The sequence below is a fragment of the Brachycentrus maculatus genome, unplaced genomic scaffold (assembly GCF_059751285.1).
Source record: "Brachycentrus maculatus isolate JH-2025_06_01 unplaced genomic scaffold, ASM5975128v1 h1tg001315l, whole genome shotgun sequence".
Lineage (NCBI taxonomy): Eukaryota > Metazoa > Arthropoda > Insecta > Trichoptera > Brachycentridae > Brachycentrus > Brachycentrus maculatus.
The window spans coordinates 9,699-27,532 of record NW_028281979.1 but is presented as its reverse complement, the minus strand read 5'-3'; the positions used below and the strand labels follow the sequence as shown (position 1 = coordinate 27,532).

Genomic DNA, 17,834 nt, shown 5'->3' with positions numbered 1-17,834 from the left:
TCCCAACCCCAACCCCAACCCAACCCCAACCCCAACCCCAACCCCAACCCCAACCCCAACCCCAACCCCAACCCCAACCCCAACCCCAACCCCAGAGATGCCAAGAGAGATAATTAATGATTTATAATCGAAGTTAATTATTATAATTATCCTATCGTTTATGTTGATAATATCTATATTTGTATATTTGTTTTTGTTCACATCGTATTTGTGGATGATCATAACTTGCTTTTCGTATTGAATAGAAGGTAGGCTTTCCTCCTGCGCTGCAAATCGTCAATTTTTTTCAGGATTTACCTGTTGATTTTATCGAACTTGTCACCTTCGATCTTCACACCTTGATACCCGGAAATTGTGCCATCGAGATCGTCATCAATGGGCTCTGCATGGCTCACAAAGAACTAAAAGTGGTCGATATCCAGTTTGGTTGTTGCCAAAACTTAAATATCCTTAAAGTATTGTTGCTTCAGTTCTTTCAGTTTCTCAATGTGATTCATATGATTCCAGCCCTTTACAATCGACGATTTAATTGTGATTGAAGTATTCTTCGATTATTCTGGACTTTTAAACGATTCGTAAATCTCAATGAATTTCTACTGATTGCATTTCAGCGCGTCACAAGTCCGGCGATGCAATTTGGCGACATCACTTTGATCCTTTTCGTTTTGGCTTTTGAATAAGCCCTACTTTTGTTCATCGGTTAGATCCTTCAAAGTGAATGCTGTGAGTATGGAACTCCATTATTGTCTTTCTGTCATTTTGTGGTCTTTGAGGGGCTCGAAAGTTCCTTCTCTCCATTTCAGTAAGAGATGCTTATTGGTATCACTAAATGCGAAATTCGGTAACTTGCTCTTCAAGATGACAATTCTGTTTTATCGATCAGCAGGTGTCGACCCAATTAAGTCAAGAACTAGCTTGAATGCCTCGTCAGCCAATCGGATTCTGTGTGGGATGGGAGTGAAATTCGAAATTGAAGCCTGAACTAAATCGAATTGTCGTTCGAAAATGCTATCCGATTTCTCATTCCCTAAGTTCTTGATGACGAAGTGCAGGAATTATTCTGAAGTTATCTTCGCATCTTTAACCATTTCCCAGAAGCTCTTCCAAATCTGAGTGCGAGTAAGAATGTCGCTAATCTTCGCAAGGTTATTTGAGAAGAACTCCCGAGAAACGGCATCGAGGTTATTCTTGACAAAACTGTGGTCTTCGTAATTGAGGAGTATTGCTTTGTATCCTTTTGTTCCATCGTAAAGGATTTCGTTGATCTATTTGGGGAGCAATAGTGCAGTCACTGTGTCCACTTCGAAGTTCGCCTTGAAAAGGGCAACTTTTATTTTGTGCGGCCTCATTGTTGGATGAGTTTCGGTCAATGGACTCATTTTCACAGTAATTTTCGCCTCCGGAGTTTTATCTTCCGGGTTCCAATGTGGCTCAATGATATTAAGCGAGGCTCTTTCGAGCCAGAACACTCTCCACTCATCAAGAGTGAAATCTTTGAAATGGAAATTCTCTTTCAACTCTGTGATGAAGTCCTAAAGTGTGGCGTTGCTGAACTCATATTTATGGAAATAGCGGCTTAGGGATTTGGAGAAGTTTTACTCCTCCATAATGAAGAGCAGCTGCTGCATTGTCGCAGCTCCTTTAGAATAGGTAATCCCATCGAATATGGACTCAGCGACTGTTGTGTTTGCAACTTCACATCGAATGGGGTGTGTCGTAATCATCTGGTCTTCGTGATACCCCCAGCCTTTCCTGTTGGTGAATGAAGCCATACTTGACTCATAGTCAATAGTCTTTACATTCTTCTTGATTTTTTCTAGACAGAAATGACTGATGAAATCCGCGAAGCTTTCATTGAGCCATAAATCATCCCACCACTTCATCGTGACGAGATTCCCGAACCAATGATGTGCTAGTTCATGAGAAATGGTGTTCGCGAAAGAAAGCATTTTCTCAGTTGACACTTTCTATTTCCAGATGTATAAGTCGTTGAATGTCACAATACCTGCATTCTCCATCGCGCCCCATTTATACTAGTGTGCGAATATTTGGTCGTACTTGTTCCAGATAAACTTATACCCGAAGAACTCCTCGAAGAATTTCATCGACTCGATCGTTATTTCGAAAATGAAGGGGGCTAGCACTTTCAGATGCTCGATGAGTGATTCAATGCAGAAGAGAGACATTGGGATTCCCTAAGATTAAAAATTATTTACATTATATGTTTACTCGAGTTTGAGCTCCACATACTCTCCGGCCACAAAGCAAAACAAGTACGTCGACAGCAGCTTGGTTTATGGGAAAATAGTCATTTTTCCTTCGTGGTTTCCGATGAAATCAGCGACTGCAGCCTTGTTTATGATTTTAGCGTTGGCCAAGTACTATTCCGCATGGAATGGCTTCATATTAACTGTCGCCGTTTCATTTGATAGAATCATTTTCCAGCAAGCAGGGCTCAGAATGTTTAAATTCATTTTGGCTTTTAAGTCAGGCTGATCGAATAAGGGAAAGACTCTGTTCGCTGCATACGGTTCAAATTGGGTATACAAATATTGTTTGGTGTCAACATCGATAAAACTGACGCATCCACTGCCATCATTGTTGTACTGATTACGATATCTGATCAGAACATGGTTTGCACCAATTTTCAGCTTAGTGACGTCCAACAGAATGAAACCGTCTTCGCTTTTGAGCTCAACTTCTGACCCATTGATGATAACCTTGGATACTTATTGAATTGTAAAATCAACATGAAGTTGATGGGGCACTTCAATGAGATCGAATTCAAGCTCACTGATTCCTGAATAGTGTGTGCCTTCTTCAAGTGCAATGTGGAAATTGTAGACGATAGAGTGTTGTTTGATAACACTGTATCTCTGTTCTGCTCTCTCCTTGGTTAGGGGCATTATTTCTCTGTTGTAAATTTTAAAGAATGTCAAGATTTGTGCTTAAATTAAATATCTTTTAGACTCTTATCGATCTCTATATCCATTTTACTAGAGCCAATCATTATATCAATTTTACTATAGCCAATCACTATATCAATTTTACTATAGCCAATCACTATAGGCAATCACTATATGGCCGCACAATTAATTGATCAGTTTTTCATGTTTTGATTATGTTTAGGACAGGCCTTCGTTCAATATATAGAATTTAAGAGTTATTGAAATAGTTATAATTGAGGTATTTAACCAAAGGCAGGGCAGACTATGAATTTCCAGAAATCAGTCAAACTTACAGATAGTCTATTGGCAGATTTGATCCACGATACTCCTCATCATCTCGGGAAGCCAGGTTAGGCATTTTACGATTAGTGCTTTGCAAGTTCTCAGATATCGCCATCCGCAATATTCAATCATATTAGATTTTCAGTGGTTTTTAAGAATATGCCAATCACACAAAGCGAGTTCAAAAGTCTACGATAAGCATCAAATCGAATTAATGACCTTTGCGATAAGATCTTCGAATTAAAGTTTCCCTCAATGCAAAGAACAATCTACTTATGATCGCTCCTTCCATAGGCATATCGTGTCATATCATTGTCCTATCATCATCATTGTCCTATTATATTTGTGCTGATAATCGGAATATATACTCTTGGATGGAAGAGCCTTTGTGATGTTATACCAATACATTTGAATTATTAATATAGAGCCATGTTCAATAACCCAGGCGATGATTTCCTATAGATGCTCATGTCGGGCCAAGGAGAGGACTATCTGGATCGCTAAATATAAAGACTGAGGGACGAAATTGGGGAGGAGTAGTTCCAGTAATTTGCCAAAGACTATTTCACTAAATAGGGAGAATCAAACGTGTATGCGCCACAGTCCAAACAAATGCTCAAATCGAAGTGTGAATAGTAACCAATTGCGTAACTTAACTCGTAACTCTCATGCGAAGACACTTAAAATGTTTCGAAATATCTCGAAGAGGGTGCGAAGCTATAATAGCAATAATAGATCGATCTTTAGGCACTTGTGGTCTAGCAGCTGGCTCAAATAACCGTAGCCGTCGAATAGAAAAGGAATGAGGGGAATGTCGAGGGAAATTAAGCGGAGGAGCAAGACATTGCGACTTGTTCTGGCGAGTAAGAGGAAGGGCTAAAGGAGGTGAGCAGATGTATTATCGATGGCACGAATAAATACAAAATTGAGTATAGCAATGGTGATTCGTATGTCGGGGAAGTGTCGGGCGAAGAAAAATCTGGATGGGGGACATATTTATATAGCTCAGGAGATAAGTATGATGGATGCTTCATTGAAGATTAAATCCATGGTTACGGTCACTATTACTTTGCTTCAGGAGCCGAATATGAGGGAGATTGGAGCAGCGGCATGAAACATGGAATTGGCATTCTGCTCTTCCCGAATAAAAACAAATACGAAGGAATGTTCTGCAGAGATTAGTTTCATGGTCATGGGGTTTACAGATCGGAGAATGGAGATGTTTTTGAAGGAAGTTGGAGGAATGGCAAAAAGAATGGAAAAGGCCGCTTCGACGGACATGACGGAGTTCTCATGATTGGCAACTGGGTCGATGATTAGTTTACAGTTTGATTTGTATACTGATTAGATAACTCCTCTATATATATTGGGATTCGGTCGACTCATTGAGCATATAATAAGTAATATCGTCTCTTAGTATATCGTCTTATATATAATATTTGATTAACTTCGGTCAACAAAATAGGCATGCCTGGATACGATAAAAAGAGATTTCTGAATCTTCAAGGATAAATTTTTGACTGTCCCATTTGCTCAGCAGTTGTCAAAAACCCCAAATAGTGCTCAGCATGCGGCAATTTGTTCTGCTCGGAATGCATTGACGAGTGGAAAAGACTTAACAAGTATTTTGCTTCTGATTTAGTATTTGCAAGTTCGGATGTGCCGGAAATTCTATTCAGCCAATGGCAGCCAAGGCCCTAATCAATATCTACCAAGACCTGGACATAAAATGCGATAAATGCAACAAGTAACTGAAGCTCGGCACAATTGGGAAACATAATGAGACTTGTGGAAGAATCAAGTGTGAATTTGCAGCAGAATGTGAAGGATTTGAGAACAAATAGTTCAAGTGTGCAAAGCCTGTCTGCTCTGAGAAATGTTAGCTTCTTGCCAAAATAATGTAAATGATTGCTGAATCTTAGATAAACTAAAGGCGACCAGAAGAAAATGTATGATATCCTCTTGAAATTCAAGCCCACGGTAGTAATCAACAAGCCTGCTACAAGTGGAAAGTTGAACTTGAAATGGAAATCGGCTAGTTGCGGGCTAAATCTTCAGTTTAGTAACGAATAAAAAGCAGTCTATTTAAAATAGGAGTCTTATGTCTTTAGGTCTGTTGTTGGGACATAGTGCTTTACTTCTGGCTGCCACTATTGGGAAATCATTGCTGACAGTCGGACGGAAAACGAACTCAAAATTGGAATCAGCACTTCACCCACTTTCGATTTCAACACAGCTTTTTGTGACCATCCTTTTGGCTATGCCTTCTATGGATTAGCCCAATTACGTCACGGATCTAATGCAACAGGAGAGCCCTTCGGGAAAAGATTTAAAAAAAGTGGAATCCTTGGCATATATGTGAACATGGACAACGGGTCTCTACATTTCAGTTTGAACGGGGAGTATATGGGGAAAGGGTTCCAAGATGCGTTCCTCAAAAAAGGTCCAATTTACCCTGCTGTTGCTCTTCTCCATAGCGCAGGTTGCAGCATCAATGGCGAAGGCCCCATCCCATAAATTTTTAAGGATAAATGATCATGAATATATTGCATTGTAGTTATTGTTCGTTGCGAGAATAGCATAGTCGATTATCGGTTGCAAGAATAACTAATGCATCTTGCAGCTATTAAATTGACGACATCTTCACATAAATCAGATATAATTATGATTATAAGTTCATATTCATTCAATAAAATTAGTTGACCGATGCAGGAGATAATGGAGTAAAACCAGACAAGACTGCTTGCTCGACCAGCGCCTCAGGCTACTAATACATCCGGAGAGAGGAATATATTTGATTCCTTCAAGAATATGGAAGTTCTTCCGACGATTGCCAAGATTCGGGGCAGATCCTATGAGGTCGTAGGTTCCAAGTAATTTAAAGATAAGTTTGTTGAGTCCCCTATCACCAACCCCTCGATCTCAAGGACAGAAATGGTGATGCTCAACACTGGGCGCGATACGAACATGAACAGTACAATTAATAGACAGACAATCCTATCGAAGATTACCGACGAACAGAGACATACAATCATGAAAGAGTCAAAGCAGCTCAACCGTTATCGAGAGTATAAATAGTTCTGGGACTCAGAGAGCGAGAAGTATAAAAAAAAAACTTTGAGGAAGCCAAACGACCAAAGTTTGCTTTAGAATAACGTCAAAGGAGTGTATATACATCCCAACCAGGACAAGCAAGATATTATTAACAATTTTGTCGTCAACTTCTGGGAAATGAGCTTACGCAACAATAACAAAATATTACAAAGGCACATTAAAGGCCACAAGTTCAACGGTGTGGAGTTGTAGGAACTATTACAGACTGACAGAGGCTCCAAAGTTGTCTAAAAAAGCATACCCAGTCTTCCTCTTGACAAATTAAGAGAAACAAACAAAAGATAGTTATCGCTATCAGGCCGAAATAAAGCTTTGAGCACTACTCGAACATTTCGAACGGGGTCAGATAGGGCCTCAAATATCAGCACTCCGAACCAAGAATAAGTATATAAAATAAACTACACGGGACATGCAAAGTGGATGTCAATGGAAGGACTCTGATCGAATATAATTATTTTTAATACAAGGTTAGTAATTCAATGATCGAAATTAACAATCAGCAGCTCGAATGCTCGCAAAGAGAGAGACTTGTTTTTAAACATATCAGCAAAGCTGGCAAATTTTTTATTTACTGAGTCCGTTCCTCTGAAATTGAATTTAATTTATATGGACTTGTTCATTATTCCATAAAGAACTGCGAAGACTTCTTTGTGAATTATGATTCTTTTCTGCTCTATTTTGATGAGCTCCAAGTTTATCCCGCCATTTGTATCGGCCTCAACGGGATCTTTTTAAATGGGGTAAAACTGTTTTGTCGTGAGTTCACTGATGAAATTGTAATCGTCAGTCCCTAATTCTTTGTTTGACCCTTTATTCGAACCCTTTTTTGGCTATAAGAAACTTATCTTATCCTCGCTAGTACAAATTCCCCTGCTGCTGAAGACTGCGACCTTAAATAGGTCAAACGAGAAAATACATAGGAGATTGTTATTATTCGCAAATGATTTGATGCAGGCTTCGAAGATTTAATATTTCATAATATTCACATTTCGGATATTCAAGCACAACTCCACATTCTTGACTGTCCTGTTCTTCGATAATAGTATTTCCTGCAGGTAAAGAGTCTCAGCGCAAACCAAGCCACATTTGATTGTTTCACACTGCAGAGGGAGGATAGAAACTATTTTCTTCACTCTTTATAGTTCTTACGAAATATCTTTGAGCTTACTGTTTTTCAGTTTTAAGTTTGCATGCAGCGCGTCATTTTATGCCAAAGATGAGGATAGTTAAGATTAAGACTCATTTATTAGATCTATGATTTACTAGCTCATCTATTAGATGTTGGGCTGCAGAGGTTATAATATTTTGGGTTTTTTTAATTGGTCATATATTTTAATGATTGTATTCCGAAAGAGGTCTCGCTATTGCAGGGCCAAGTATAGCTATGAAGCATCCGAGGTCAGGCTTATGGGCATATCGGGTAACATCAGTTTTGACTATTATACTGGTTTATTGTCGGATATTTGGTCCCAAACTTTCTGCAGCATCCCAGATGGGGATGGCTAACTTGTTGGTTCATTATCTTAATTAGATTTGGAGTTCAAATGTGGTTTCTGCATTTAGACATATAAATTTGGCTCACTACCTTCATAAATTTGGGTTTCAATGTTCTAATTTCTGGATTGTCTGGAGTTCTTTAACTTTTGCAATACACTCTACTTCTTCTCCTATTTGGAGTCATTAGCCCAGATCACTAAATGCTAAATACTTTGAGTGCCAAATGATTGACAGAACTGCGCTATGGTCATTTCTGCACTTGCGGGGCTAATGTCCTTGAACTGCTCCATCTCACTAAGTTTGAATTGCAAGGTGATGCACTTGATATCAGCCGAGGCAGGAAAGAACCCTGAACACACAAGTAAATCTATCAGCGAGGATATTTTGAAGTGCGAGATGGCTTCGATTTTGTATTATTTATCTCTGACAATCAGTGTTACTTCCTCTGGCTTTGCCTGCATTCTCGAATAAACCAATAATTATAATAAGATCGTCTCGAGCTAATTAGCAGACAATATGCAGATGATATCATGGCAATATGCAGATAATATGCAGACTATATGCAGACTATATGCAGGTGATATGCAGACTATATCCAGGCGAGTCGCAAATATTAATTATCTCATGTTTATGTGATGCTGCATAGATAATCCTAAACATAACCATCATACAATCATATAATCTTGAACCGGCGCGGATCAAGCTAAAATCTTGATAGTTCATTCATGATTGATTTGGTGAATCTGCCAGGCCCACATATCAGAATCTTCGACAGTTCTGGGTCATTGGCGAATAGCTCTACGAAGCTTTAGAATCTCTTCTCTGTAATTTATATGCTGTGACCTTTCCTGACTTTCTGGCTCCTCTTCTTTATTTTGAAGATGCACTTCATGGCTTTTTTTTTATCCAGTTTTCTGCACTGATACAGAGTTATCGGGTGAATTTACTTGAGCTTCTCAACCGCATAATAAAGATGGAATTCGAAGGATTAGAAGGGCCGATTCGAGAGCAAAGGATCATTCTTCAATAAAGTTTCAGCAAGGGAGTGGCCTTGCTTAATCAGCATATCCTTATAGAGCAGATCGATCAGGTCACTAAATGGGTAGATCCCAGTCCCCGCAGCGAGTATTACAACCTTGCCAGGTCTTGCATTTGCTAATGAAATGCCTAAGCCTCTTGCTTCACTTAGTGTGAGATTCACTTTCATCTTTATGTCGATGTATTTGTTTGTGAACGCCCCATTAGCATATTTTTTGATCAGAAGAGGCACTAATGAGCCCTTCTATTACTTTCCTTAAATATTGTTATTGTCCGTATCGAACATCGATTCAGACACTTCTCCTTCTTCACTTTACGCATAATTTGCCTTCATCTCCTTTGCAATTGAGAACAGAATGGCTAAGTTTCGCTTCTGCAAGAAGTTCACAGCAGAGTAGAGTCTTGTAATTTAATGGTTAGCAGTGAGCGCATAGTATTGTCCGATTTGAGAAATGTTTGAATAACCTTCAAAATTGAATGGAGCAAGCATGCTTTCTAGGTATACCACATACACATTGGAGTAAAAGCTAAGTTTATGGGTCTCGTGTAAAGCGACTGAGTTTAAAATGATCATCGATGAAAACATGCAGGTCGTGGTTAATTTGGCAATTGGAGCGCCTGCCAACTCCAAGCTCCGAAGCGGATGAGGGTAAGGTTTATCGGAAGAGGAGTATATTTCGACAGTCTCCATGCCGTAAATGAACCGATCGATTTCTCTCCTTCGGATTTGGTCAATAAGCTTCCATCCTCCTGGATGGGAGCCGAGGATATGGTCAATTAAGTACACATGACCGGCAAATATGAAGTAATTGCCTCCATACGCTTTTAAACTGTCTTCGGAGCAGATCTCTTTGATGTAGGAATTGCCGTAGTTGAATCTGACAAAAGCGGAGGATATCGTGACTGGTCTTAACTTCTTGTAGAAGTAAACAGCGAATGACAAGAAATCTATAATTAGGAACACAACCGAGGGAGACTGATAGGGCAGACTGAACCCAGTGTACAAGGGGACCCTCGAAAGGATGATCACAACCCAGCCAAAAATTGAGTGCATTAAGTTGTTATGTGATACTTTTTAGGGTTTAGTATCAGGGGAGCTATGGGAGTATTTCACTATCGATCCTGATACCAGTATGAATGGGATCAGACAAAGCAGGATAAACCCTGGTGTGTGATGGATGCTGCCCCAGATCTACAAGTTTGTCTTGACTAGCTGTATGGTGATTGCAATCGAGACGATGAATGACATGAGCGACATACATGCGATGTGGACATACATCGAATATTTTTTATGCTTAAAGTGAAGGGACCAAATGGCGATATGAATCAGCAGAAACCACCCAATATAACTCAGATAGCCGTGCAATTTGCCGAACATAAATAAACTTCAATTTATAATAGATGCAAGATCCTATTATTTCTATTATGGTTCATCTATCATTATTATTATTACCCCTTTTTATTATTAAGTGGGCCAGCCATAGGCCACATGAATATAAATAAACTCTATGTGCTAATAAATATATTTATTGGAAAATTAAGAAGTCGTGCATTTAAAGTATAATATTTCGATCCATAACGCTCGCTTGAGTCATTTAGGGACCCTATTCACTCTCGTTACTCCTCAAACACCCAATTGCCAATTCAAATAAGCATATCGCACCTCATTCAGCCACAATCATGAAAAACCATCCTCACACAGCCGTTACAAATCTATTGGATCATCTTCAGAATATCTATACCGTGAAAGCAGCCACCAATTAAAAATCGGCAGCCACCAATTAAAAGTCGGCAGCCAACCTCAAGAGCAATACAAGCTATTTCGATGACAGGATTAAGAATATCAAATCGCATTCGTAAAATACAATGGCATTCTCCATGAACAAGCATCATACAGCGAAGGAGTCGCATTTGACTCTGCCGTCGATGAATTCCCAAACTGAGTTAAGGTCCTAAATGGAAAAATAGTACCGGCATCCTTGGCGGGCAGCCGGTTATTTCCATGAGAAAGATCAATAAGTGAAGAGACTGCCCATAGGAGACTTGGACAACTGGGAAATTTATCGCATGAACTTGTCCAAAAGGTCCTACCAGTACCCGAAAAGTACCATTTCTCATATTGTAGATTTTAAGGGAATCAAAATACCAGCCGTGGGCAAGGAGTTTATCAAGTATGACTGCAAGGGCAAGGACAACCAAATCCCCTTCTTATATGAAAGTGACATTGCCAAAGTAGAGAGGATCAGGTAAAAAATGTACACCAAGCCATTCATGAGGACAAATACGGCGAAGCATGAACTCTTTGGCTTCCCCAAGCAAAGGCTTCTCTCCCAGAAAGAGAGACCCCACTCCCTTGCAAACTTCGATAAAAGAAAAACAGGAGAACTCACCACAACAAAAAGATGAAAATTGCTCACATATTATATCGTTAATTTTACATTCTATAGCGGTTTCAAGCTAGTTCCAACAAATAGAGTTTATTTAATAAGAAGGCATTTAGTTTCATATTTAACATAATTGTCTGATTATGTTATATTATAGAAAGTATATTTTCTAACTATGAGAGATGCGCCATCTTCATTGACTTCATTTACGTGTCATTTTGCTTGATGAGAAGATTTTTCTATGAATTAAATAATCTCAATAAAGCCTGAATAAAATTATTATTTACAATAATGCAATCATGCAATAATAAAATAGTACAAGAATGCAATAACACAATAATTATCTCGTCTAATCTAAATAGCCTTTTCATTAGTCTCTCCAGATGCATGCTTGGCCTCCTGCTTTGCCTAATTTTTTTTTTCTTTTCATTGGTTGCATAATTTCTCATATTTATGTATAATACCTAATTATTGTTTTTTTAGTCCTTATTTCCCTAAAAACTGGTAGTCTGCACAAAATAATTACAATAATACAATAATAACGATAATTTAATTATTCCAGCGAATATCAAAGCCGGCTTATTCTTATTCTCATTCTCAGTCGTAGTTGTGATTGACCTTGGCCGTGACATTTACAGATACAAATGACTGCACAATGTAGTAAGTCCAGAATATTTGCAGCACCAACAGCATCAGCAACATGAAGCCCATTGAATAGTAAGGAATTTGCATGACCATCATCCCGGCCTCGTCTAGGTACTGCGCAGCTACAGAATGGACTGTAAATAAGGCGGGATAGACACAGCAGATGGGAAATATGATGAGCCTGCAAGAGACCCAAAACCCAGCCCCGAATACATAGATGAGCTTCAGGAAAGGCTTGTAACAGAATTTAACATCCTGCATAAAAATTAATGTACCTTATAAGCACGGCAGCTGATCAGGAAGAAGTCGCTGAAATCAGTGCAGAGTAAAACCATCGTCCCGATGATCCACATATTTGTCAAATATGAGAAGAATATTAAAAATGTCGATAAGGCGTGATGCAAAGCATACTCGTAAAAGTTGCCTTCCGATCTGATGAACATGTGCGAAAAGAGGCGACTGAAGTGTTTGCCTAATTGCAGCAGGTAGAACAGCTTCATCGCTTCAGTCGCTTCCGAAATGTGAGGAGCATTAACGAACAAATTTAGGCAGGAACCCGTTCCACCGAGCCAAGTTGGAAAATAGGTCGAGTCCTTCAGAATGAGATAGGCTGCGATAGAGCTGAAGAAATAATAGATGAGAGAGTAACCCCATTTTACTATTGTGTAGGCTCTTTTTTGCCGAGCGGCGCCTTCATATCTTTCCTCAGTGAGAACCCTCCTCAGGCAAAAATCATCCAAGAAATAGTGAACGCCCCAATCAAATAACTAAGTCACAAGAATGTTACCGAGAAAACGAATGCGAAGGGAAGGGAAATCGTGATCATATCCATGATGTTTCCTTCCTTAATATTTTAAAATTCAGGCATAGTTTGGAACATGTAGACCTTTTTTAGGAGCACTGCCGACAGCACTGATACTCCCAAGAAAATTGCCTTCCAAAAAGTTTCGTATTCCTGTGCTATAAAAATATTGGCGAATAATGGAAGCAGTTTGATACCGAACCAAACCTTAAGACTAAATTTTTTACCCTTTTCTCAGCATTTAGAGATTTGAAAGTTGTAGGCTTCGGGGTTTCAGGCTTGGCGGCTTCAGTTACAAGCCCTTCAGACGCAGGCTCTATTTTGATCATTACAATTCGAATATATTATAAGGACGAACAGATAGTTGTATAATTTATGATGAGATTACAATATACAAAAATCATCCATAAAATTATTACTTTGAGAACTTCCCCAGTTTAATGCTGGCCGGGTATTATATGAACGAATAAGTAAGCCATTTGCATATTATATTGCTTTGAAACTAAGGCCGATATAACGGCGATGTGCATGGCTGCTTTTTATTTGAATATTTTTTAAATTATATGAATGGAATGGAGTATAAAGACGATTAATTAATTCGAGAATTGAAATATGTGATGACAAATAGTGGATGGGCATTTGATATAAAATGAATAAATAATGAGCTGATTATTGATATTTTAGTTGCCCACATTGATCAACTTCATCTGGCAGAGATAAATTCATCAATGGCTGGGCATCGGTAAGCCTAGGGTCTGTGGCAAACCTCGATATGGCTCCAAATTCCATCAATTATGCTGGCAACTCTATGCAGCAATCTTAACCCAATGAAGCACTCCCATACTCATAAATACCTCATGCTATCAATCCGAGGAGGAGACAGTTAGAAGCACTAGTGATAGTGCTGAAGAGCAGCCATAGCCAAGATGTATGGTCGGAGAGCTGATGATAGGGCGGTAGGTGTGTAGGATCTAGTAGGATGCGGCAGATGCGATAGGATGCGATAAGATGCAGGAATGTGGCTTGGTTGCAGCCACAGTGTCCACCATGCAGACAATATTCAGGGCAGCCGGAGTGAGAGAGCCCTGCTCGAACAGATTAGATTGGATAATGATGGAACTGAGTTTATTGAGCACTGTTCTCTGTTCGATCAAATATCCAATCAATATTTTATACGTATCTCCATTCATTCATAGTTATAACATTCATTCATAGATATTCAATATTATTGATCGTGGTCAACATTAATTATTGGACAGCACATTGGGTGATGACCGAACTGAAGAAACTCGCCAAGAACAAAGAGTGGTTTGGGGAAATTGTGAAGAAGGCGCCTTCGAGGGTCAAGGAACTCTCCCAAAAGGAGAGAAACTAAACAGTCATTGACCTGTAATACTTTTGTGAAGTAACTCTGTCGCTGTTGTAGATTCTGGACTACATTTCGAATGAGGCAGAAATTACTCCCCCCAGCACCTCTGAGAAGTATATGGTCTTCGAGGAATTCAACCAGGGCAAATAATAATCATTCATCAACCGATAGGAATACGATATATTCATGACCCGCATTGTGGGCATGCTCTTGGCCTCATTGAACAATTGACCAGCATTGATCAGCATATCGATTGTGTGAGAATACTACAGGCAATTAAATATTGATATGATCATTGCCATAGTGGCCTATCCTTGAATGATGGAGATTCAGGGACAGTTTATATGGCGATTTGATGTGAAAGAGGGATCAAATTGCATTTTATATTTATTTGGGGTGGTAATTAAAATACACGATTGATGATTCTGATTGATTGTGATATTAATATCTTTGAGCAATGAGCGTATCTGCTTTCAATGCCAACATGCAGGCAGTCACCAGAGACTACAACATCACTCCCAGGATCGATTATCGGACCGTTGTGAAAGTTGATGGGCCCTTGGTCATTCTTGATAATGTTAAGTTCCCCAAATTCGCAGAAATTGTCAACGTGTGTCTCGGGGATGGCTCAGTAAGAAAAGGACAAGTGCTCGAAATTTCAGGAAAAAGGGCGGTTGTCCAGATCTTCTAGGGCACATCAGGAATCGATAACCTCTATACTCACTGCGAGTTTACTGGCCAAACCATGGAGATGGCAATTTCAGAGGAAATGTTGGGCCGGTCATTTAATGGCTCAGGAACTCCCATCGATAAAGGCCCACCTGTCTTGGCTGAAAAATTCCTGAATATTCAAGGTCAGCCCATTAACCCATATCAGAGGGTTTATCCCGAAGAAATGTTACAAACAGGTGTGTCGGCAATTGATGTCATGACATCGATCGCCAGAGGGCAAAAGATCCCACTTTTCTCAGCCAATGGTCTGCCCCACAACGAAATTGGTGCTCAAATTGTGCGTCAAGCCTCTCTCGTTAAAGGAAAAGATGTGACTGACCACTCGTAAGAGAACTTTTGCGTGGTGTTTGCTGCAATGGGTGTGAACATGGAGGTGGCTCGATTCTTCAAGACTGATTTCGAACAGAATGGCTCAATGGAAAGAGTGGTGCTGTTTTTGAATTTGGCCAACGACCCAACCATTGAAAGAATTATTACTCCTCGCCTTGCTTTAACAACAGCTGAGTATCTGGCCTATGAGAAAGAGCTACACGTGTTGGTTATTATGACCGATATGAGCGCGTATGCCGACTCTCTAAGAGAAGTGTCGGCAGCCAGAGAGGAAGTGCCCGGCCGACGTTCATACCCCGGCTATCTCTACACAGATCTATCGACAATCTACGAGAGAGCTGGGAGAGTGCATGGCAAAAATGGCTCGATCACTCAAATCCCTATCTTGTCTATGCCCGTAATCATATTTTAACATTCAGAACGACGATATTACTCATCCCATCCCTGATCTCACTGGCTATATCACTGAAGGCCAAATATTCATTGACAGGCAGCTCCACAACAAACAGATCTACCCCCCAATCAACGTGCTCCCATCTCTTTCCCGGCTCATGAAGAAAGCTATCGAGAAGAATAGAGCTGACCATGCCCCAGTCTCCAACCAGTTGTACGCCAACTACGCAGCAGCCAAGGACACAGCGGCCATGAAAGCAGTCATCGGCGAGGAAGCTCTCACAGAGGAAGATCACACCCATTTAGAGTTTCTCAAGAGGTTTGAAAGTGAGTTTATCAGTCAAGGCCAGTATTAATCAAGAGGGCTTTACGACTCATTGGCTTTAGCCTGGAAACTGCTGTCCTTATACCCAGAAGAGAGTTTGTCGAAGATTCCGAATGACATTAAGAGAGAGTTCTACAAGAAAAGGCTCGAAGAAGATGAGCAGTGATCATATAAGGGTATATAAAAATATTCATTCATCCACCCATCATCATCCACATGCGAGGGCAATGAACATGAAGGAGTCTACACACATATACACAGCCCAATAGCACAAATACATCAGTATCAGAAATTTATATTGATTGGCAGTTAATACCTATTATAGATATGAAAATGCGCAGCATCTGGGAGTGTATCTTCTAACTTCATAAATTAAGTCTATAGTCTTATTAATTTTCAAGCCTACTTTGCTGATTAGATAATATATTTTTAAAAATGGCTGTGATAGATCCGGCAACAGAGGAAAAACCAGAATTCCAGGACGTCGAGCATGGTCCTTTGGATCCTTCAAACAGATAATGCAGAGATGTTCTATGCTGTTTGATCTTCCTTGCTAATATCATCGGGATGGTGTATGTTTCAATCCACGCATACACAACTGGCAAGCCAGAGAACATTTTTAGAGGAGTGGCAGGTGACGGCGTCGAATGCGGGGAGGTTGCGGGAGTGGCCGAGCAATACCCCTATCTTTATTTTTATCAACCGATCAAAGGCCTTAACAACAGAGTATGTGTCAAAGAGTGCCCCACATGGTCGAATAGTCAGCTATCCCCATTAGAGTGCTATCCAAAACACTCAACACCTTGCAAGTATGATGCCACAGTCAATTAATCAGGCAGTTTTGACTAAAAACTTGTAAATGCTAACTTTATAGGCTATGGCACATCCGAAACAATTAAACGTATTTGCTTGCCAACCATCCCCGTTTTGAAAAATGCTTTCAGTTCTGTGGTCAGCTCCTTTTCGGCAATTCAGAATGGGCAATTCGCAACACTGAGTGAGGATGTTCAAAATGTAATATTTGATTAACATAGAATTGGATGTGGCTGCTGTGCGGAGTCGGCTTTGCGATTGTTGTCTCACTCATTTTCATGTTCATGCTGAGATGTTTGGCTGGATGTATTGTTTGGGTGGCTTGTATTGGCTCGATCTTAATCTTTGCTGGGCTGGGCGTCCTATTCTTGTACAATGCAGGTGTGATAAATAAGGAAAGTTTGGGCTTTTTGGCAATACCTTCACTGCCTGGCTCGGAGTACTATCATGTCTATGGGTACATCTGCTTCGGAATCTCAGCTTTTTTACTCCTCATGCTGATCTGCTGCTGTAATAGGCTGAGGCTTGCCGTGGCAATCTGCAAAGTTGCTGGCAAATTTGTGATCAGAGTCTGCCAGGTCATTTTTGTCCCTGCTATTCTCACAGTAGTGTTGGTTGCCATGTGGGCTGCGTGCCTCGTAGCCATGGTCTACGAACTATCGGCCACAAACTTCATCGCATCACAGAAACTGGACGGCAGTTATGAAATCCTGACTTCAGTCTAAAGCTATAGCAGTGGTGAACTCTTCCGCCTGTATTTCTTCATATTCGGCACTCTATGGTCAAATGCCTTAATACAAGCTTTGGGGATCTTTGTGATTTCCTCTTCTTGCTGCATGTGGTATTACAATCACTCTGCTAATTCCCAGCTAGACTCTCCTGTGAGCAGGAGCTTCTTAATGGCTTTTCGATACCATTTTGGCAGTTTGGCATTTGGGTCCTTTATTCTCGCAGTTGTTCAATTCCTCTAATTCATCGTTGACGCATTCAAGAAACAGGCATAAACAGGTGGGATCAATACCAATCAATGCATTGCATGTGCCCTCAGATGTTTAGGCTGCTGCATTAAATGCGTCTAAAGGATCATCAGCTTTTTGAATAAGACTGCGTACATCCAGATTGCTTTGCGGGGGAAGAATTTCTGCATGGCCGCGAAGGATGG

The 17,834-nt window shown here is 40.1% G+C and overlaps 1 protein-coding gene and 1 pseudogene across 1 annotated transcript; both read left to right on the top strand.

The window, feature by feature from the left end:
- The first annotated feature begins 14,536 nt into the window (after positions 1-14,536).
- On the top strand, positions 14,537-15,553 carry LOC148299137 (uncharacterized). Its single transcript, XM_088276357.1, has one exon. It carries the CDS (start codon positions 15,167-15,169, stop codon positions 15,551-15,553), a length of 387 nt encoding a protein of 128 aa, XP_088132483.1. The 5' UTR covers positions 14,537-15,166.
- Positions 15,554-15,566: 13 nt separating this feature from the next.
- LOC148299136 (uncharacterized) lies at positions 15,567-16,013 on the top strand (annotated as a pseudogene).
- The last annotated feature ends 1,821 nt before the right edge of the window (positions 16,014-17,834 follow it).